Genomic DNA, 22,940 nt, shown 5'->3' on the forward strand with positions numbered 1-22,940 from the left:
GCATTGGTTCAAATTGGATGGTGGAGGGGTAAGGATTTGGCTGGGCCTGCCCCTCAAAATTGCTGCTGCCTTTAGGGGTATTCCGTTAAAGGAATCCTGGGGCTCCACATGTTTGTCCGTACCCCCGCTAGGGGCTAGGACCGCGCATGAGCCCCATCGGGGAGCACCTGGGGGAGAGGTCATAGGGCAGGCATCCCCAAACTGCGGCCCTCCAGATGTTTTGGCCTACAACTCCCATGATCCCTAGTTAAGAGGACCAGTGGTCAGGGATGATGGGAATTGTAGTCCAAAACATCTGGAGGGCCGAAGTTTGGGGATGCCTGTCATAGGGCGTGGTGCCCTGCCCCAGCCTCTCTCAGAGGGTGCTTACCTATCCTGACTTCCCCAGTTCGATGGGGAGTCAGATCTGTCCCAGGCGGGGGACAGATGGCATGGGAACCGATGCCTAAGCAACCACTCACGTTCAGTTGTATTTAAATAAAGTTGTGGCCAAAATTAATGCCAAAAACCCAAACTTAATTTTCGCGTGAAGTGTGAATTATTTGGTGGGAAGTCTTGGTACCTCGGCACGCAAGTGCTTGTGGGATTTTCTGCTAGACTTGTAGACTAGCAAAATGTACTGAGCTAGCCCTGAGAGGAAAATCGAAATTGGATCTAGTCTCCCTTTCCTCACACAACGCTCTCATGAAAAGAAACCCCCCCCCCAAAAAAAAGCTCTTCCTTGAGCAGATGTTACCTCCTGGGTCCAGAAGGGTACCTATGGATCAAACCCTAAAATTCTATGTGCATTACACCAGCATTATTTTCTGTGTACCATTATCAGATGTTTCAGGGGAAAGGAAGCGATTTTTTTTTAAAAAAAAATTAAAACCCAGCTCACTACGGCATCAGAGTAATAACAACTAATAAATCTATCGAAAATCTTGGCAGATTGTTGTGGGTGTCAGGGAAGATTGTTGATCTGGAGCTACATCTTTTGCATAATGAAGCCATTGCATCAAACTGTCGTAAGAATATTCCGTTCTCAGCTGTCTGACTCCGTGCCAAGAAATCCTGAAAATATTACCATCGAGATTCCCTATGGCCTATGCATTTTCAGCTGCTTCATAGCACTGAAGGCCAGGCCATCCCTAGCAGTAAATGAATGCCAAGTGTTACTCATTACATGCATTCTTCCTCCAGCATGCTGGCCTCTGAACCTGAAGAATCCTCTGAGCCGCATACTCGGGAGTCTTGGCAGAGAGCTCAGCAAAGATGTTGGAGGGGCACTGCAACAGCTACGCAGGCACAGAATATGCATTTGAACGGGAAACAAGAGAAGTCGTATAATCATGGAGTTTTACACTGGCCCACCAGATTGTTTTCTGCTGCTCCAGAGAAGCAGACACGGAATAATGGATTCAAACTTCAAGAAAGAAGATTCCACCTAAACATTAGGAAGGACTTCCTGACAGTAAGAGCTGTTCGGCAGTGGAATTTGCTACCAAGGAGTGGGGTGGAGTCTCCTTCTTTGGAGGTCTTTAAGCAGAGGCTTGACAGGCATATGTCAAGAATGCTTTGATGGTGTTTCCTGCTTGGCAGGGGGTTGGACTGGATGGCCCTTGTGGTCTCTTCCAGCTCTATGATTCTATGATCTCCATTTGTGCACAATATCCATCTGTTTGTGCAAAACTTTGCACAACAAAAACAACTCCACGTTTTCTAACAAAAACAGGGAAGAACAGAGGGAAGAACTCAATGAACGGATGCTCTAATGGCCTGTTGAATGGGAGGCAGAAATCAGGGAAATGGTACCTGTGCTGATTCCATGTGCTGATTACAATCAGACTGGAGAATATTCCCCCAGGTGCTTATAATCATGGAATCATAGTATCATAGTGTTGGAAGGGACCCCAAGGGTCATCTAGCCCAACCCCCTTGCAATTCAGGAATCTCAACTAAAGCATCCATGGCAGGTGGCCAGCCAACCTCTGCTTAAACACCTCCAATGAAGGAGAGGGCACCCCCTGCCGAGGGAGTCCATTCCACTGTCAAACAGCTCCTAGAAAAACTTGGTGCAACTGTGTCCCACCACTGAAAAATGCTACTCTTAATCTGCAGTCAAATTGCTCTATTGATGGATGTGGAATGAGGAAGAGGCAGAGAGGAGGGCAAAGGGAGGGAAATCTTCTCAAACCCCAAGATAGGAAGTATTTTTAAAAGCCCTATTCAGGCACTACCACTCTAAGGCAAAACAGGTACAGCAGGGCTGCACAGACAGGTGTTTAGCCCCATTTTTGAGGTTACACAACTGAGGCCTCATTTGGACCTCTTGCTGTTAGTTCTCCTAAACGTAGATCGGAATCAACTGGTAGGACTCAGGGATCTGCAAGGGTTCCTAACTCCCAACAGTTTAACAACAAAACGACTTCTCCCCCAGTTGAGTGCTAAAATGAGGGCAGCTAACCAGAAACAGACTTCTGCGTGAAATGACAATGAGGCATCCTGTTCATTAATTCTAGCTTTTATGCCTGGCCCTTATTGGTAGATCTTGTGGTCCTGGTGAAAAACAAACAAACAAACAAAAACCCAAAGCCGATCTGGAAAGCCTGGACTCTGCCCACTTCACTTCTATGTGCTAAAAGTCTCCCTTGTGATCTCCTCCAGCAATCTGATGTGAAAAGCTGCCCCTGATATCATCAAAAGTCCTGTTCATTGAAGATGGCGCTCAGATAAGGACCGTGGGGTGTCAGAATGGGAAGAGAACTGTGTCCATGGTTTGGCTGAGTTAGCAAAATTCCTACCCTCAATAAACCTGCAACCTGTATCTTTCGGAAAAATCTGAAGCACTTTGAAGACAGCACAAACTGAAGATAATATAAAACAGCTTAGCAGAGATCTTAAGTATCATCTTTGAGCAATACTGTTTCATAATCCTATTTTAAATTAAAATTAGGTTAAAATTTAATGAGGGATAGTTCCCTTTAACTGTTATCCGCTATGAATTAATAGGCGGCTTTATCACTGTTATTGATTGATGTCACGGCGTGTCTTAGTCTTGACGCGTAGTAACCAAATTTGGCTACATTCTTAGTGCACTCTGGATTAAAATCCGCTAGTAGGTATCTAGTAAGCATTTCAGTTGAGCGGCCTGGTAAGTTTTTTAACAAGGGATCAATTAACTCCTTCCTCATGTCTCGATACAATGTGCAATGGAGGAGGACATGACTTATAGATTCAATCTCCTTGTTATCACAAGGACATAGTCTCTGTTCTACCGGAATCTGGAGATATCTACCAGTTAACAAAGTCATTCTCTCCTACTTTCTTAGACCTTCTCTCATCTAGGAAGACATATCTCTTTTGCAATCACATTTAGTTTCGAAGGTGGAACACGTATCGTTTTTAATTTGACAGACTAATTGAGGTGTAACTATGAGTTGCTTCACACTTTGAAAACAGGGAGGGAGCCCTGTATCTGCTTTTCAGTGGTTTGGTATATTTGTTACCAGAAATGGCTGTAAATATATGCTTCAGTCATGTATTTTTATGTGTGGGGGAAGAGTCACAGGTTTGGAATTTTCACCCCAGTATTTGGGTTTGGGGTGCTGTCGATGCTTTTAAAACCATGGTTCCCAACATGGGGCACACGCCCTGCAGGGGAGCAATTTGAGAATGAGTTATTAACAGTTAATGGCCTTTTAGGCTTCCTCCAAGTGAATAGGAGATCCCTTTTTGAATAATAAGAATTATATGTCAAGGGGGCGGGCGTCAGGATTTTAGAGATGGTTAGGTGGGGCAAGGCCAAAAAGAAAAGAAAAAGTTTGGGAGCCACTGTTTTAAAATGTAAAGGTAAAGGGACCCCTGACCATTAGGTCCAGTCGTGACCAACTCTGGGGTTGCGCGCTCATCTCGCATTATTGGCCGAGGGAGCCGGCGTATAGCTTCCAGGTCATGTGGCCAGCATGACAAAGCCGCTTCTGGCAAACCAGAGCAGCACATGGAAACGCCGTTTACCTTCCCGCTGCAGCAGTTCCTATTTATCTACAGTGGTACCTCTACTTACGAATTTAATGCGTTCCAAACACACATTTGTAAGTCGAAAAAAATTGTAAGTTGAATCCCATAGGAATGCATTGGGAGAAAAAATTTGTAAGTCGAAGCAACCCTATCTAAAAATTCGTAAGTAGAAAAAATCCTATCTAAACTGCATCCAAGATGGCGGACAGAGCTCCATTTTTAAGTAGAAAAATTTGTAAGTAGAGTTATTTGTAAGTAGAGGTACCATTGTACTTGCATTTTGACGTGCTTTCAAACTGCTAGCTAGGCAGGAGCTGGGACCAAGCAACGGGAGCTCACCCCGTCACAGGGATTCGAACCGCTGACCTTCTGATCAGCAAGCCATAGGCTCAATGGTTTAACCCACAGCGCCACCTGGGTCCTCGTTTTAAAATGAGGAACATCCAAATGTGAAATCGCCCATCTGCCTGAAACAAGCGGCACCAAGCTCTTCCTTTCTCTTTGTGAATAATAACAATTAAAAGAACCCTTCATTTTCTATATCTGAAAAAAATATCGCTCCTATCACCTCGATCAGGAAACAGGGGGGTTATTTTGTTACTGGGCCATATTAGATTATTTATTCAGTGTCTTGTAATTTGATGTGCGCAGACATGGCAGTAGACCCAACCATGTTAAACAGGAGATCATGGTCATTCCTTTCCAAGGGATGATTGCTCTTTGGGTTTCCATAATGAAAGCTTTCTGCATTAATACACACACGCTGCAAAATAGCCTCCATTTTAAAGCTGCAATGTAAACAATCCCAAATCCCTATTACCCTTCGACAAATGCTTCTGGCAGGAGTCAGTGTTAAAGTTTAGCCAGCGTAGTCTTTGGCATCAAGCAACAATTTGTTTGTGGTCCTCCAAAACTACAGAGATCCCCACCATCTGGTATTACTGTAGCAACTCTCTGGTAACTTGAAATATATATTGGCTTGGAAAGCAGTTATCTCACCAGAAAATCTTAAAGTTTCCCAGTGAAAAACCTTGCTTCATCTGTTTTCGTTGTATAGCGAGTTCAAGTTCAGACCATGCGGAGTGAGTGACTTATGTGCTTCAGGCCTTGATGTGAGCAGGGGGGGAACTGCTCATGAAAGATGCAAGAAAGGGTGGAAATAATAAAACATTTAAAATTCCAAAAAGTTATCTCAAAAAAATAATGAAAATATTAAGGTGATTTCCTGGATGGTTTGAATTTCAAGTCCTTGCGGCTTCTAAAAAAATCTTGAACAGATATGGGGAAAGTTAGGGAGCTAATTTGGTGTGGAAACAGTGTGCTGCTTAATGTAAATACAATTCCTTCATATATATTAGCATTATATTTTAAAATAGATAAGTGAAAAAGGTTAGCAAGACCAAACAAAACCAAAAACCCTACAACCAGAAAACTAGAAGAAAAGTCTGTAAGTTCCTTGATACGGTCAGTCCAATAGAAATGATTGTGCTGGAAAGGGAACCCTTGTATTCATTTCCCCCCAAATCACTTCACCTATGAAAGCACCAGTATTTGGGGTGTTTTTATTCCATTTAGTAAATTTGGAGAGCTAGCTAGTAAAGGTCCATTGTGCAAGTAATCCACTAGTGTCTTTGAGAGATATCCAAGGTCTGATTTCTAGTTTTTCAGCCAACAGAGTTCAGCAATGCTTCACCTTCTGGATCCCAAGCTGCTTACCTAAAATTTAGTGGTGAAATTGGTACTACTACTACTACTACTACTACTAAACCTGTTTTTATTTATTACATTTCTATTCCACCATTCCTTCCAAAGGAGCCTAGTGTATTGTCGCAGCCTACTGACTGTATTTGCTACAGAGCTACTGAAAATTTCCTAGTGTCCTTTCTTGGCCATTTGATGCCTGCAGGAATGGAACAAAGTCCTCTGGGGACCAAGTGGAGCTACATGGGACATACAATTTGTAGTAAGCAGCAGCAATTCAGAGCTGATTAACTGTGAGGGAGTCAAAGAAGGGCAGCTGGAGACAGAAGGTTTCATATGAAACTAGATATCAGTACAGGAGATAAACTGCAGCACCACGGACAGCTCCAAGGCAGACAACTTGCTCCTGCCACCCACCACCAGATCCAACCAAACTGATGGTATAACAGTGCAGGTTCTGATGCACCAAACCCTATATTTCCTGGCCGATGCTCTGCCTTGGAGCCTAGCATTCTGGTCTGCTATAGTTTACAGGAAACTATACATTTCCCAGAATCATTCAAATGAGTCATGTGTAAGCTTTGTGATCCTCTGGCATCTCAGAAAAAGAGGACTAAGTGCCCCTGGCATTCTGGCTGGTTGGTGAGATTGTTCCTTAGGAAGGCTCCAGCTGCCTGCTCCACTGAGCTGCTGAACCTGGATCTGTGCTGCTTCCTCCCTGGTCTGCTTCTCCCTTGCCTTGGATGAGGGCAATTTGGACTTATCTAGTACAGTGCTTTCCAAGGTGCTGCTGGGGTCTCTGCATTCCCATTCCAAACTTGCTAGTCAGATCCATGGCCCCTAGCAATTGAACATGGCCTGTTAGCCTTTCACAGGGTTGGTGGCATTCTCAGCTAAACAGGAGCTCTGCTTTAAAAAGAAAAGGGGAGGAAACTAGTCTCCTGTCCCAAAATTCTAGGAAGGCCATAGTTCACTTGGGAATCATAAATGTTCCAGAGATTAGCAATGTTTATTAGCATAGATATTTTGTTATTATTATTATTTACACTGTTGCTTCAATATATTTAATATTTTTCACTGTGTATTGTCACGGCTTTTTGTTTCGTGTTTGGTAAACACGAAACAAAAAGCCGTGACAATACACAGTGAAAAATATTAAATATATTGAAGCAACAGTGTAAATAATAATAATAACAAAATATCTATGCTAATAAACATTGCTAATCTCTGGAACATTTATGATTCCCAAGTGAACTATTGCACTATAGACTGACAGAGATTAGCAATGTTTGTGCGCCATTGAATGTAAGCGTCAGGCCATTGCATTTGCATAGATATTTTGTTATTATTTACACTGTTGCTTTAATATATTTAATATTTTTCACTGTCTATTGTCACGGCTTTTTGTTTCATGTTTGGTTATATTTTCCATGATTGTCTGTTTGCTATTTGCTGTAGATTATTACCAGAGGGTGTGGCTCATATAAATCTGATTAGCAGTCCATCATTCCAGGATAACTCCCACCTAGTTAACCAATGATGGTCAAGTCCCACAGAGAAGCAGACACAACTTGCTGGAAGTAAGGAATATATTGTTCCTGACTATCCAGCTGGATATTCCTGAAAAACCCTCTGTACAGACCGAACACAGGGACTGTGCAGGTCATTGAAGTCTTAAAAACAGCCCTTGGGGGCTTTTGCCCAGCTTTCTCTGAGCATAGGACCTCTGGGTGACAATTATTCCAGCAATTTTCCTGTGTTTTGCATGTGTGTTGAAAGATTTTTTAAATATATATATATGCAAAATTCAACAAGAAAATCAAAACTTAGAGGGGTGGGTTAGATACATGTTTTCAATATTAGAGAGGGGGAATGGGCAGTGCATACAGGCTTGCCTCCATTTAAACTGGAATAAACGAAGTGATATATAGCCTTGACCTTGACTAGCCCGCTCATGTTTAAAACTATTAGCCTTGTCTACACTAGCTATATTTGCTACGTTGGCTGATTTGGCTACATTTTTCCGTTAATGTAGACCAGCTGTGTGTATGCACGGAACACAAACATACAATAAACAGATTTAGAATCCTGTTCGTAATATTATAGCCAAATCTAGCTGCGAAGTGACAAACAATAATGAACGGGGGGCGGCGGGAGGGGGGAGACTCCAAGGAGATTACATTCCAGGATCCTGAGACGGCTCCATTGGAAGGCTTGGCACAGAAGAGCTAGCTGGTGGAGATGTAAATTAGCTCCGACAAAGGAAAGATGGGAAGGAAGGAAGGAAGGAAGCCTGCCCTTTTGAGGTCCGAGGATTCACACCCATGCCTGGGGAGTCAGTCTAGCAAGCTTCAAGATAGGTAGCACCCCCTGTTTATGAAACGGTTAACTTTCGTCAGGCGTCCCAAATTGAGGATAGCAACAACCTGCTCTCATTTGTAATACCTTTTGTAGATGATTATATGAAACAAAGATTTTTAAACTCAAACCAGGTTTTCCACTGGGGGAGCATCCAAAGATGTTCGCTGAGAAGGAGAAGAAAGCCAGATGGCATGTGTTGGCATAGTTAAGAGTTACACAGAGTAAGTCGATAGGAAATGAGTGGGAGGGGAAGGGAAATCGCAGCCCACAGTTTCATTATTGGCAAGCGAACACTCCGGGGTGATTGCAAAAGAGCTTTATGGGTTTCTTTCGCTCCCAGGGTAGACTTAAATATTTGTATCATAACACAGGCACAAACTTGCACCCAGGGGTTTACTGGCTGTTTAGAAAGCATTTGGTATATTAAAAATGCAGTTACTCAAGCTATTGCCACAAAAAGAGCTGAAACCATGATACTAATTAAAAACATAACCTTTGGTATCGCTAATATTTGTTTCTCTTCTTCTTCTTCTTCTTCTTCTTCTTCTTCTTCTTCTTCTTCTTCTTCTTCTTCTTCTTCTTCTTCTTCTTAATAAAGCTGTTAATAATGGGCAATGCATCTGGACGGGAAGATTTTCCTTCCAAAATGGAATGTTCACACAGTAACCCTCTTGCTCAGGCCAATGTATTTTATGAACTTGTCAGCAATTGCGGTAGGATAAGGGGGGAGGGGGGGGAGGAAAAATAATCTAATGTGATACACACACACACACACACACACACACACACACACACACACACATATTCAGGCTTATAATTTTATAATTTGACACCGTGAAAAGTCACATGGAAGGAACAAACCCTTCCACTTATATTGAAAACTAGAATTACATCCTGGCTGGGGTTCAAATAATGAAATTAAAAGATTTCACTTTGGAGACTTTGAACTAAAATGTTGTAATTCCTTCCATTTCTAAAGCCACGTGTCCTCTGATCTGCATTTCTCAACAGCTAACCTATACTAACACCAGCTGTTCTTCCACTAGTTTGTAGCAGAATATGCTACCCCTTGACATTTCATACAGCACCCCATTTCCAGTTTTAAGCTCGGAAACAAGTACTTCAATTATACAAGCAGGGGCGTCTTACTCATAGAGGCTAGTAGTGCAGGGCGCCAGGGCGCCATGTTCTGGAGGGCACCAGGGAAGAGGCGGAGGCTGGATGTGGCGCCTCCCGGCATCAGCTCACCGCCCTCACCCGCCTCCGCCATGCTGTGCCAAAGCAGCCGTGCCCGGAGCCGCCATCTGCCGTGGCCACCTAGGCACAAAGCGGCCAGCTGAGCTGGGAGGTGCCACGTCCATACTCCGCCTCTTCCCCACCAGAGGAGCTGCCCTCCAGCCGCTGCCCACCTCCTCCAGCCCTGCCAACAGCGCTGTCCTCCCTAAAAAAAAACTCTGGGAAATGGGGGGGGGATGCTGGAGGGAGCTTTGCACCACAGCAACAGATATGCTTAAAACATCATGCGACAATAGGGCATATGGAAACTTGGCCATTCCCAAACTTTTATTTATCTGTGCAAAGTATTTAACCTCCCTTCACCGAAAGAAGGCTCCAATACTTTGGCCACCTCATGAGAAGAGAAGAATCCTTGGAAAAGACCCTGATGTTGGGAAAGATTGAGGGCACTAGGAGAAGGGGACGACAGAGGACAAGATGGTTGGACAGTGTTCTCGAAGCTACGAACATGGGTTTGACCAAACTGCGGGAGGCAGTGCAAGACAGGAGTGCCTGGCGTGCTATGGTCCATGGGGTCACAAAGAGTCGGACATGACTAAACGACTAAACACCAACAACAACAACACCGAAAGACTCCAGGACGGTGTGCAAAAGTGTGGCTAGAACCCTGTTTGGACTGAGGGTGTTTTCTGCCCTTTGCCCATCATGCAAGCAGCAGTAGCAGAGGCTAACCCACAAAACCAGATTTGAATCGTAGGTTCCACAGATGTTAAGGCAATAACAGCAGCGGATACAAGCCAGCGGAGGTTTGTGAGTTAACATTAGATAATGCATCACCAGTAAAATCCTATTGCCACTTCTGGTCGCCAATTGTACATATCATCTCTAAAGCCCATAGCTAGTCCAGCTGGCATGAGCATAGGCCGCCGGGTTCAATACTGTGAGACGCTCGCATCTCACACAGCTGTCTTCTCAGAAGCCAGCAATGTCCCACTGCAGCAACTCTGGCACCTGGTTTCTATTTGGGAATGTAGCTTGCAGTTCCAGGCCTTTCTTGATTCAAAAATAAATTCACTTATACCCCTGCCCTTTTTATTTTTCTCACCATGATGGCAATGTTAAAAGTTTCAATTCCTCTGTTTGCGTCAAATTCCAGGCTTGCCAACAATGCTGGTGTGTGGGAAACGGTGAAACTTGCGAAAACAAGTGAATTCGTTTAAATCTAATACCAGCAACGATGCTCAGCTCCGTAGGCAAATGCTGTGTCATTTGTTGCATGCATCTGCTGGGGGGGCAGGATCAAAGGTAACAAAGTATTTCTGTAATGCTAGAACCACAAAGCCCATCCTTAATAAGATCTCAAGATTGCAATATTAACTTTATGGCATTATATTTTTCGTCTTCACTCAGGGATAGCACAGCCAAACTCTTTAAAAACTGAGGCTACAGCAGTTCCTTTTATGTCTGCCTGTGTGCCTTTTTATTTATTTATTTAAACCACCAAGGTAGGAGAGATTTATATCATGTAACGCAAGCGCTCAATTGTTTTGGAGAGATACACACATCTTTTATCAATTTATGCAACTGTAAAATGGAAACCTGTGTGTACCCAAAGAAATCAGTAATAAAACCCCAGTGGTTAGCCACAGTACTTAATTTTATGGGTTGGGGGGGGTTCTTTTTCTCTCCCTCCCCCTTTTTTTTTTAAAGTAAAGGCTTGAATGCTTTAAGAATTCCACATTCCTCAAGTCCTGCTTTTCATTTGGGGTTGACAGGCAAAGTTCAGAACACATCATTATGGGGTTCGCAGTCACTGCTAAAGGTAACGCTCATATTACAAATGAATTAATAGAAAACACTTACCTTCCCTACTAGCTTGCCTTTCCTGTTCATGCAAAGGTAAAAGTCTGTCTCTTTCCCTTTGATCCGGACTTGACTGCCAAATGTGTCTGTTTCCACTAGAAGCTGGGCTTGTAAAGGAAGAAGAAGAAAACAGGCATTTACCAGACCGGTCACAGAGCGAATGAGTAAAGAAGAAGATACCCGCTTTCACATAATCTTGTGAGGTGAGACAGAGCTGTATCCCTGGGGCAGAGGAGAAGACAAGCAAAAAGAAGAAGACGCGCTAGCCCTCGTGAGCTACCCATTACATGACTGCTTATGCTGCATTATAAAGCTGGAATTTTATAGGAATACTAGTCTCATTCAGCCCGTTAAGAAAACGGGTGCTAGAGGTGCGACGGGGCCGCGGCCTTCCCTCCCTTTCTGCACTCGGCCGTGGGGCGCGCTGGGAACGCAATTAAACAAAGCGCTATCCCGTCGTGTCCCGCAGCCGAGCGCAGAGAGGGAGGGAAGGCCGTGGCCCTGCCGCTCCTCCCACGGGCCAGGTAGGGTTGTCAGGAGGCGGAGGCGGCGGACCAAGATGGTGGCATCGGGTTCCGGGGCCGCGGGCCGCGGCGGCAGGGGTGGCGGGAGCCGGACTGGGCTCCCGCCTCCGCGGCCCCGGAGCCCAATGCCGCCATCTTGGTCCACCGCTGCAGGGGAACGGGAGGCAGAGGGTTGAGGGGGGGAGAGAGAGAGTGCGTGTGTACGTCCCGCCTCTTCGTCCAATCCCTGTGTCCGTGGGGCACATGCGCATTAGTGCGGACAAAGGGACACAGGGAATCTGGACGCAGAGACACAGGGACTTTATTATATAGGATAAGGCTGCCACGACAGTCAACAGAACCCTGTAGAGCTAGGAATATGATGCATTATTTCTATCAAACGAAGCACGCCTCTGCCTGGCAAACGTTGCCTTCAGGTTCCACATCCCAAAAGCAAGTCCTACTGACTATAGGTCCTGTTGGAAGGAAGTAAATAAAAGGGGGGAAGCTTGGTGGGCAAAGCCAGTGCTATTTTTCTGGGGGTACTCAAGGGTATAAGATCTGTGGATGAAGGACACTGTATAGATGTATTAAATGATAAGAATACAGTCGTACTTTGGATCCCAAACACCCTGGAACTCAAGACGTTTTGGCTCCCGAACGCTGCAAACCCGGAAGTGACTGTTCCAGTTTGCAAACGTTCCTTTGCACCCCAAATCCTGCAGCCAATCCGAAGGCGCGATTTGGTTTTCGAATGTTTTGGAAGTCAAACAGACTTCCGGAACATATTCCATTCGACTTCCAAGGTACCAAGCTTCATGAAAATTAAAGAGGATCTTATACATTACCTCCTCTATTGCCCCATTTACTCAGGCTTTAGAGACGCGATGCTGCAAACTATACCCAACTCTAAAATCAATCCTGAAGATAGAGTAACATTTTTGTTAGTTGATGCTAACCAACGAATTACCCATGTGGTAGCGGTCTTTGTGATGAAGGCCATGAAAGCCAGGGAAAGATTTATGGATGATAAAGTAAAGACCCCTTCATCATCTGTTTAACTCGTTGCTTGTTTTCCTTCTCTTTCTGTTTTGTGGGATGAAGGTTTTGTTGGGATAGTATGTAATGAATTTTAATATTTTTAATTATTGTTGTGTTGATATTTGTGTACAGGCATGATCCTCACAATAAACGGTTTTGGTGTTGTGACTTCCAAGGTACGACTGTACTGATAAGAAAGAACAGGGTTAGAAGCAGCATGGTAATGTGAGCTGCCTCAGGTGACACCTTGGTTGGGATAGGATAGATGAAGGGACACACCCTGCAGACCAAGTTTGTCGGTGGGCGGGGTTATGCACTTGTCAATCACCCAACACCTCAGGCATCAAAATGTCTTGGGCCAGCCCTAGTAAGAGGGCAGAGAGTGGGGAGCCACAGGCCTGTGGCAGAGCAGGCCATAGCTGCCAAGTCTCCCGTTTTCCCCTGGAAACCCCCATTTTTCCAGCTGCCCACAGCCGAAAAAACGGATTTTTTGTTTTTTCCCGGTTTATTCTGGCACGGCGGCCATTTTGGAACTGGGCGGAGCATTCTCAGAAGAGACTTTTGATGCTGCTCTGCCCAGTTCCAAAATGGCTGCAGTGCGACTTCTGGTGTGACGGCCATTTTGGAACTGGGCACAGCAGCATCAAAAGTCACTTCTGAGCATGCTCCGCCCAGTTCCAAAATGGCCACCGCGCTACTTCCAGTATGCTACTTTCGGTCCGGTCCCTTATTTTTCACAGAGGAACTTGGCAGGTATGGAGCAGGCGCTGTGCTTCCAAGAGATCCCATGTTCTGTTGACGCCCAGCATTTCCTGTTAAAGGTTCTCAGGGAGCAGGAAAAGACCTTTGCCCAAGAGAAAGACATATCCCAGAGGTTCAGGAGAGCTGCTGCCAGCCAGAGTAGACAGTATAAGGCAGCTTTGTATTCTCGTTTTTCTCACGGCTTCTGTCCTCTCGTGTTTCTGTATTCATATGTCAAGGGGGGGAGGGAATATAGTCTTTGTGCTATGCATAATGTTGATTGTCAGATTAAAAACAACTTTCAGTGAACTTTGTCCTAGGGATTCAACAATGAAACATAATGACAAAAAGATTTCACATCGCCCATTGCATCCTGAGCCAAATGGTGGATTTCAATCACGTATGTAAAGCAGGTCTGCATCTTTTAAAATTCACATTTGTCTCCCTTTTCCAAAACATTCCCATGAAAGCTGGGTAGTTTCAAAACTACAAGATACATCACCTCACCCTCAAACTAAAACAAGTATGAGTAATACCCGGGCTGATTTTAATTTGAAAAATATCACCTTAAAAAGATGTCGGTTCCCTGCTGTGAAAATTAAAACCATCTGGATGGCGTTATTTCCAATAATTAATCTAGCTCTCTTTTGACACTGTTACTAATTAAAATACGATACCCCCTTTTTTCAAGTAAAGAATTTAAATAAATTTTAAAGAGCTAATAAAATAATGTAATAATTTTTTGGAAATAAATGAAAATTACCTTTCCTCCTACTTGCGCAGGCTAAAAAAAAAATGCTGTGGCTGTACCTTTTCTGCTAACAAGAACTAATTTAGTCAAGGCAAGGCTCAAGGTAGCAACAGCAAACAACATTCATTCACACAAAAACCAAGGACTAGTAGTAGACACGGTGCAATGGGTCTTAAAGGCAAAATGCAAGGTATTTAAAGGGAAAGATTTAAAGGGAAAGATTTCCAAGACCACAACTATGAACTTGCTTACATAGAAGGAAAGACAACTGAGTTCACTGTAAAGAATCGTGGTGTCAACTTGTTCCTAGGCACCCAAATAACTAAGCATAATAATGATAATGGAACGTAACCAGAGCCAGGCTGTCACGTGGGATAGAGATCCAATCCTGTGATCTATTGAAACCCATCAGGAACAGGGCAAAGGAATAAACCAACAATGGAAACATTTGCTGGGTTTTTTTTCTAGAGTGATTGCAGATAAATTATTTGTCATTTATGCTGCATTTTACATGGCACGAAATTGGGCCCAAGCTTTGGATCCCCTCAAAGCTGGCATAATTTCATATCAGTTGTTTAAGTCCATTCGACTTCTAAAACGTTAGAAAATCAAATCGCTCCTGCAGCCAATCAGAAGCCACGGAAGCCCTGTTGGATGTTCAGGTTCTAAAAGAATGTTCGCAAACCGGAACAATCACTTCCGGGTTTGCAGCATTCAGGAGCCAAAATGTCCAAGTTCCAGGGTGTTCAGGATCCAAGGTACAACAGAAGAAGAAGAAGAAGAAGAAGAAGAAGAAGAAGAAGAAGAAGAAGAAGAAGAAGAAGAAGAAGAAGAAGAAGAAGAAGAAGAAGAAGAAGAAGAAGGGGAAGAAGAAGGGGAAGAAGAAGGGGAAGAAGAAGGGGAAGAAGGGGAAGAAGGGGAAGAAGGGGAAGAAGGGGAAGAAGGGGAAGAAGAAGAAGAAGAAGAAGAAGAAGAAGAAGAAGAAGAAGAAGAAGAAGAAGAAGAAGAAGAAGAAGAAGAAGAAGAAGAAGAAGAAGAAGAAGAAGAAGAAGAAGTAGAAGAGGGAAGGAGGGGAGGAGTTTGGACTTTATATCCTGCCTTTCACGCCCCTTGAGGAGTCTCAAAGCGGCTAACAATCTTCTTTCCCTTCCTCCCCCACAACAAACACTCTGTGAGGTGAGTGAGGTTGAGAGATTTCAGAGAACTGTGACTAGCCCAAGGTCAACCAGCAGCTGCATGTGGAGGAGCGGGGATGCGAACCCGGTTCACCAGATTATGAGTCCACTGCTCTTAACCACTACACCACGCTATAGAATCATCAAATCATAGTTTTGGAAGGGACCATCCATCTAGTCCAACTCTCTGCGATGCAGGAATCTCAACTAAATCATCCGTCTCAAGTGACCATCCAACCCCTGATTAAATTCCTCCAAGGAAGGAGAGTCCGCCACCTCCCAAAGGAGACCATTCCACTGTCAAACAGCTCTTCCTGTCAAAAAGTTCTTCCTGATGTTTAGTTGCAATCTCCTTTCTTGTAACCTGAAGCCATTGGTTCAAGTCCTACCCTCCAGAGCAGGAGAAAACAAGTTTGCTCCATCCTCCATGTGACAGCCCTTGAGATAGTTGGATGGCTATCATATCTCCTTTTAGTCTCCTCTTACCCAGGCTAAGCATACCCAACTCCCTCAACCATTCCTCATAAGGCTTAGTTTCCAAAGCCTTGGTCACCTTACCCACACTACCACCCAGCCTGTGGGCAAACGTCTTAAAATAGATATTGTGATACGTTTCTTTTTAACTGCCTACTTTTAAAAAAAACATCGGTATTGTATTAGATTAAGGGATATTGAAAAACAAAACATTGAGTCAGCTGTAAATAAAATCTGCTTTCCCAAGTTCTATGCTTTAAATACAACCGATAACAGGATCATTTATATCTCAAAGTTAATCATTCCCGCCCAACACAGGGCATGTTTGTTAGCCTGACTGAACATTTTCCCCTCAGATTTTGTTAAGGGCAGATATTTACACATCCCTAGAAATGATAGACATTGGGGGTGCTATTTGAATGAGCCGGACACTGTAGAACACATATTCTTTTCTACTGTCCACTGTACAACCAGCTACGTAAACACATGTTATCCTCCTTTTTGGGTAGCTTAACATCATGGCACAATGAAAATATCAGATTCTACAGGTCTACCCAGGGGTAACTGCAAGGCTGGCTGAGTTTCTGTCAATAGTATCTCTTAAGAGTGGTAAATGACCCAGTTTAGCGGGAAGAGACTCCAATGAAAATTTCTGTTACTATATCTTATATGGCTGTTTCTTTGTATATCTTTTAAAATTGTTGTATATGGATGTTTTAAGATGGCCTATACCTGTAACAGACAGCATCCTAGACAGCATCTTAAAAAGCAGAGACATTACCTTGCCGACAAAGGTCTGTATAGTTAAAGCTATGGTTTTCCCAGTAGTGATGTTTGGAAGTGAGAGCTGGACCATAAAAAAGGCTGAAAAAAAAATCTAAGGGAGGCCACACACAGAAAACCCGCCCTAAAAAGCAGCCCAGGGAAGACTGTGCATGAGCAGTAGCCACGGACCGTTAACTGTCAGTTGGTGGAAACAACGGAAAACTTGGCGGGGTGGGTGGGTGTTGAATGGAGCATTGTGGAGGAATAAGTGGTTGGCTGGCTATGAACCTGAACAGCAATACTCCTGTTGGGAAGTGAGGGAACACTTCTAACATTTCTTGCAGCTCCTGCTTACACATTGTAACCCACCACTCGGCACTCGGAGGCAAAAAAGCCTTGATGCACCAGGCAACGAGCAGCTAGACTAGGAGGTGCCACTACAAAATGACAGAGCCACAAGAATACTCCAGGGTGCTGAAGTGATTCTCTTTCAACACTCAAGCCAGGCATTAAGCCCTGTGTAGACAAGTAAGTAAGTAAGTAAGAGGGAGGCCTCTTCATTTGCACTTGTCCCACCCCTTTGTGTTTTCCTATAAGCACTTTCTCGTTCAGCAGATTGTTTTTCTGAGAAGCCAGCCTCTGTTTTATGGGACTAAGTTGCAACTACTTGAGTAATGCTAACCATATGGGATACTGTGCTAAGTGCAAAGTGGTGATGTCACGCAGAGACTTTACCTGGTGTTAGGAAAGCGGGATCAGGGCTACCCTTTCATGGTCTATTCTAGAGGCAGTTGAAAAATGGAGGTAGATGCAAGGGTAAGCATTGGTTTCGTAGCCAATGGGGCCTGTTCAGTTCAATCTTCAGTCATTAGTCAGGGTGCAATCCTATCCTCACTAACCTGGGAGTAGGCCCCATAGAATTCCATAGGACTTACTTCTGAGTAGACGTGGTTAGGGTTGCACTGTAAATGAGTGCCAAGAGTAAAAAAAAAAGAGGTGGGCTAAAAATGGGCCCTAATTTTAATCCTATTCCTAGAAATAGAATCTTAGAGTTGGAAGGGACCCAAGGGTCATCTAGTCCAACCCCCTGCAATGCAGGAATCTCAGCTAAAGCATCCATGAAATACCCATTCATCACTAATTTTGGAGGAGTTCTCTCATGTTGCATTTTCCATTGCTAGGGCAGTGGGTTCTATAGTGGCTTCATAACCCAACTGAACCACCTTCTGGTGCCAGCAAGCTACGGTTCCCTGCAATTCTGAACCAATGACATAACCAGGTCACATGTCTGGTTATTTTTCTTAATTTAAGAAAACAGCTCATCAGCCTATTCTCCATGTAGGTAGTTATCTTAATTAGATTCCCAGCGGGGGATCTTGTGGAAGAAATACCATCTCTTTAACTCGGGTTCTGCCCTTACAAGGGAAAATCTTCTGCTGGCAAGCTTTCCTCATATTGGGTCCATTTTCCCTAAACTTCGTTGAGAACTCCCGCTGGAGAAGGAGAAAAGGGCAATTCCTTAAACATCTAGGTGAAAGGGATTATACGTATATGGATATCTATATGAGTGCTGAAAAGCAATAGTCCAGCTATGAAAACATTAAGTCAGAGGAAGACTTGATGGTGGCGATGCCAATTATCTTTCAAAGATTTCCCTGGAGTGAGAGGATGGGAACCAGAAAGCTAATGAAAAGATATTAGGAGGGCGTAACAGGAAACTGCAAAACAAAATGACTTGAGATTTGTCTGTATCAAATAACTCCACCTCGCCTCTTTGGGCTAAATCAAAAGGGATGCCTCGATACGTCTGGCTAGATAGAAAAACTGGCTTCATGGAAACACATTTCCCAGCCGAATCGAAGATCCAATAATTCTGGTCTCTGCTGGGTCACATATTCCATCCCAAGAGAGTGTAATTCTGCACCCGCCCAGAGGAGGGTGTGGTACGCTTCCCACAGAGCCCTATTATTTGCTTATTTATACAATTTCTGTCCCGCCTTTCATCGTAGATGATCTCAAGGGTGGGTAACAACAATTTAAAACACAATAAAAACCGGGAAAACACAGTCAAATAAAACAGTGCAGCACAATCTACCTTCCATCTCTCCCAGCACAGCCCAATAAAAAATCGTACTTGAAATGCCTGGCAGAAGAGAAAGGTCTTGAACCAGTAACAAGAAGGTGGATAATATCAGTGCCTGCCCAGCTTTAGGGTTATGCCTCTGTGTGTGGCACGCCGCTGCTCTTCCAAGTGGTGCGTGACTCAGCAGAGCCATTCAGTTGCAACTGGGGTGTTCCTTCACCTTAAATGATCACATGCCATTTGTGTCGCCTGCGTTCACCACTCCTTCTGCACCATGGGGCCTTGGGGAAGGGTGAGGTACTGGGTGCTGGCAATAGGGTGCAGAAGGGCCTTCTCACCCACCCAACTGAATGGCGATGCCAAGCTGCGGTACATTCAGAAGAGGAGCGGCTGGAAAGAGTAGGGCTATGAAAGGACCATGTGGAAACCACTCTGCTGGCCTGCTCTCCACGAGTGCAGGACTGAACCCACCATCAAAAACACTTTTGCTGTTGGCGCTGTGGGTTAAATCACTGAGCCTAGGACTTGCTGATCAGAAGGTCAGCGGTTCGAATCCCTATGACAGGGTGAGCTCCCATTGCTTGGTCCCAGCTCCTGCCAACCTAGCAGTTCGAAAGCACGTCAAAGTGCAAGTAGATAAATAGGAACCGCTACAGCGGGAAGGTAAACGGTGTTTCCATGTGCTGCTCTGGTTTGCCAGAAGCGGTTTTGTCATGCTGGCCACATGACCTGGAAGCTATACGCCGGCTCCCTCAGCCAATAATGCGAGATGAGCACACAACCCCAGAGTCGGTCACGACTGGACCTAATGGTTAGGGGTCCCTTTACCTTTACCTTTTATAAAGGATGAAAGAGCAAGCTAAAGTGCATGCTTTGGCCTTACCCGCCTCTGGGCTCATTCCCGCCCACCGGCAGCATGCGACCAACGGGTTACTCCTGAGAAAACGTGGCACTTGAGAGAAACTTCTCTACCCCTGCTGTTTATGAACCGCCAACTCGTTCTCCGAGGGTTAGTCTTCGTGTGGCAAAAGTGTAGTATAAACACCAACAATTGGGAAACACTTGCCTGCGAGCACTCCAATTGGAGAGCAGCCTTTACCAAAGGCATCATGGGCTTTGAAGACACTCAAACTCAGGACGCAAGGGAGAAACGTGCTAAGAGGAAGGCCCGCTTGGCAAATCCACACCGTGATCAACTCCCACCCGGAAACCAATGTCCCCAGTGCGGTAGGACATGTGGATCCAGAATTGGCCTCCACTCACTTACGGACTCATTGTTAAAACCGTGTTTATGGAAGACGATCTTACTTGGCTGCGACTGAATGCCAAAGAAGAAGATCCACACACAAGGGAGAGAAATCAGAAGGCAAAGTTTGAAGAAGTATGGGGGAGGAGCTCAACAAGAACTGAGCATGCTCAGCGGGCACAGAATGCTCTCTGTCTATTGGCAGGAGGAAATGGAAATGGGGGTGGGGAACAAGCAAGAAATGGACAGGAGAATCTTCGGAGGCAGCACATCTGGCCAGTTGGAATCCCGAACAAGAACATCCCACATTGCAACGTCGCGTACACTTCCTCAGTCTGCACCCAGTTGCCATCTGAAAACTGACTATGATGCTCAGGTCAGTTCTAGATCTAGAAATAATTAACTGCTTATTATTTCCCATCATTCTTTCCTATATCACTTGCAATATCCAAAGCGCTTTACAATCCTCTTCTCTTATACCCTCACAACACAAACCACCACAACCTATGATGCTGTTCCGGAAGGTGGTTTTGTTCTACTTCCGCTCCCGGAGACACAATTTCCCCAAATGCAAGCTGCTGGGAATCGCAAGAGGACAGAGTGCTATCACACTTCCGGGTTTCCCATACAGAATGGCTGGGGGTGATATCTGGCCATGAGTACATAAATACTGTATTGATTTGTTAAAAATATAATATGAATTTTGCTTTAATTGTGATGCTTGAGCTTATTTTTTATTTGTTGCTTTATTAGCTATGTTTTGGATATTATCAGTGTTTCACTGCTGATTTGTTGATCATTCCATTTGGTTTCGGCTGTATTTGTGCTATTCTGTCACGTTGTTGTTTTATTGCATGTAAGCGGCACAGAAGTATTTGTTGTTATTGCTGTTTAGTCATTTAATCGTGTCCGACTCTTCGTGACCCCATGGACCATAGCACGCCAGGCACTCCTGTCTTCCACTGCCTCCCGCAGTTTGGTCAGACTTATGTTAGTGGCTTCGAGAACACTGTCCAACCATCTCGTCCTCTGCCGTCCCCTTCTTCTTGTGCCCTCCATCTTTCCCAACATCAGGGTCTTTTCCAGGGAGTCTTCTCTTCTCATGAGGTGGCCAAAGTATTGGAGCCTCAGCGTTACGATCTGTCCTTCCAGTGAGCACTCAGGACTGATTTCCTTAAGAATGGATAGGTCTGATCTTCTTGCCGCCCATGGGACTCTCAAGAGTCTCCTCCAACACCATAATTCAAAAGCATCAATTCTTCAGCGATCAGTCTTCTTTGTGGTCCTGCTCTCACTTCCGTACAGCACTACTGGGAAAACCATAGCTTTAACTATACGGACCTTTGTCAGCAAGGTGATGTCTCTGCTTTTTAAGTTGCTGTCATGGGTTTGTCATTGCTTTTCTCCCAAGAAGCAGGCGTCTTTTAATTTCGTGACTGCAGTCACCATCTGCAGTGATCATGGAACCCAAGAAAGAAATATAATCAAGTCCAAACAAATCAAACAGCTCCTCCGTATATTTGCGGGTCAAAAAATGGCTGGATTTTAGAGCAGGTGTGGTTAACCTGCAATGTCCCATATGTTACTGAACTCCAAACCCACAACCCCATCAGACCCAGCAAGCATAACCAACAGTCAGGGGTGGTGGGGGGTTGTAATACAGCAACATCTGGAGTGCCAAAGGTATGCCACCTTTGTTGTGAAGAGTAAACAGACTTCCTGGGTGTAGAAAATGCCTAATGTGCAAAACAGCCCATAGAACTGCTGAAATATATCCAAATACAGCACCCCCCTTTTTTTTTACAATCCAAACATTGACTCCAACGATACATGATAGAATGACCTTGCATCCACTCCTTAATCATGACATAAATGAAGAGAGAGCTATGCCAAAATTATGTAAAGTCTGTGGGGAGTAATAAAACCTGCAGGCTATGAACAAGTGAGAGAATCTATATTGCCTACATATTGAAATCTTATCCATATAAACATATAGCTCCATCATCTGATATTTCAGTTGCTCGCTCTAGGATACATAAGATGTTGTTGACGTTCTTGAAGGAAAAGAAGCTACTTGCAGCATGAAATGGGTGTAAGAGAAGATGCAGGGACTAGGGATGGGGGAGGCAGGAATGTAGTTCACATTTGTAGATGAACTTACTTAATGCACACTTTACAAAACAAAACCCAACCGCCCTTCGAAATTCACACGCCTCTGAATTTTGCAACACGGTTCTCCAGTAATGCGTACAAAAATGCATATATCGTGTTTCTCCAAAAATAAGACACCGTCTTATATTTATTTTTCCTCAAAAAAACCACGGTGGCTTATTTTCAGGGGATGTCTTATTTTCGGGGTATGGCTTCTTTTCAGGGCATGGCCTATTTTCGGGGTATGGCTTATTTTTGGGGTATGGCTTATTTTCAGAGAAACATGGTAGTAGAGTAAATTCTGCATATAAATGCATCTTAATGGAAATACCATACACAGATTCATTATATTAAGAAAATTGCTTTGCAAAGATGTGTACATCAGGTAACATTGCATACAAACATGTGTATATTAGAAGCCTGGTTTATTTTGTGTCTGTTTTGAAGAGGTATGATTTGGTCCAGAGTTTGTTGTTCCATATGTACTGCTCAGATTTTGAGGGCCCAATTCTCATTTGAAAGTCATAATCTCTGGGGATAGAGACCTCAAGGTCAGGTCTTATCCTGCCCGAGGAAGCAACATGGACCATTTGGGGCATCCATGGCCTGCAAATCAAATCAAAACTTTATTCGCATAGCCAACAGGCCATAGCATCAAAGAATACAAATATAACAAATAAAAACACTAGGTATAAAGGCCAATCAGATAAGCAGACATACAAATTCACAAATAAAACCAGACAGGAACCCTAAATAGGCAGAATAATTGTTTGAATAGTGGCCCTCGATCTCATTGCCCTCTCAAAGAGTCTAACGGCCCTCTCTATTACCATGACCTGCAGAATACAAG

The 22,940-nt window shown here is 44.2% G+C and overlaps 1 protein-coding gene across 2 annotated transcripts in view; it reads right to left on the bottom strand.

The window, feature by feature from the left end:
- The window catches only part of FGF18 (fibroblast growth factor 18), a 115,454-nt gene that overhangs the window by 10,327 nt on the left and 82,187 nt on the right, over nt 1-22,940 (bottom strand). For both annotated transcript variants that reach the window (XM_035110150.3, XM_088665550.1), the window contains one exon: nt 11,161-11,267. In XM_035110150.3, the coding sequence (XP_034966041.2) occupies nt 11,161-11,267 (107 nt within the window). The remainder of the gene's footprint in view (nt 1-11,160; nt 11,268-22,940) is intronic.

This window comes from Zootoca vivipara, chromosome 3 (genome assembly GCF_965207765.1).
Source record: "Zootoca vivipara chromosome 3, rZooViv2.hap1.1, whole genome shotgun sequence".
NCBI lineage: Eukaryota > Metazoa > Chordata > Lepidosauria > Squamata > Lacertidae > Zootoca > Zootoca vivipara.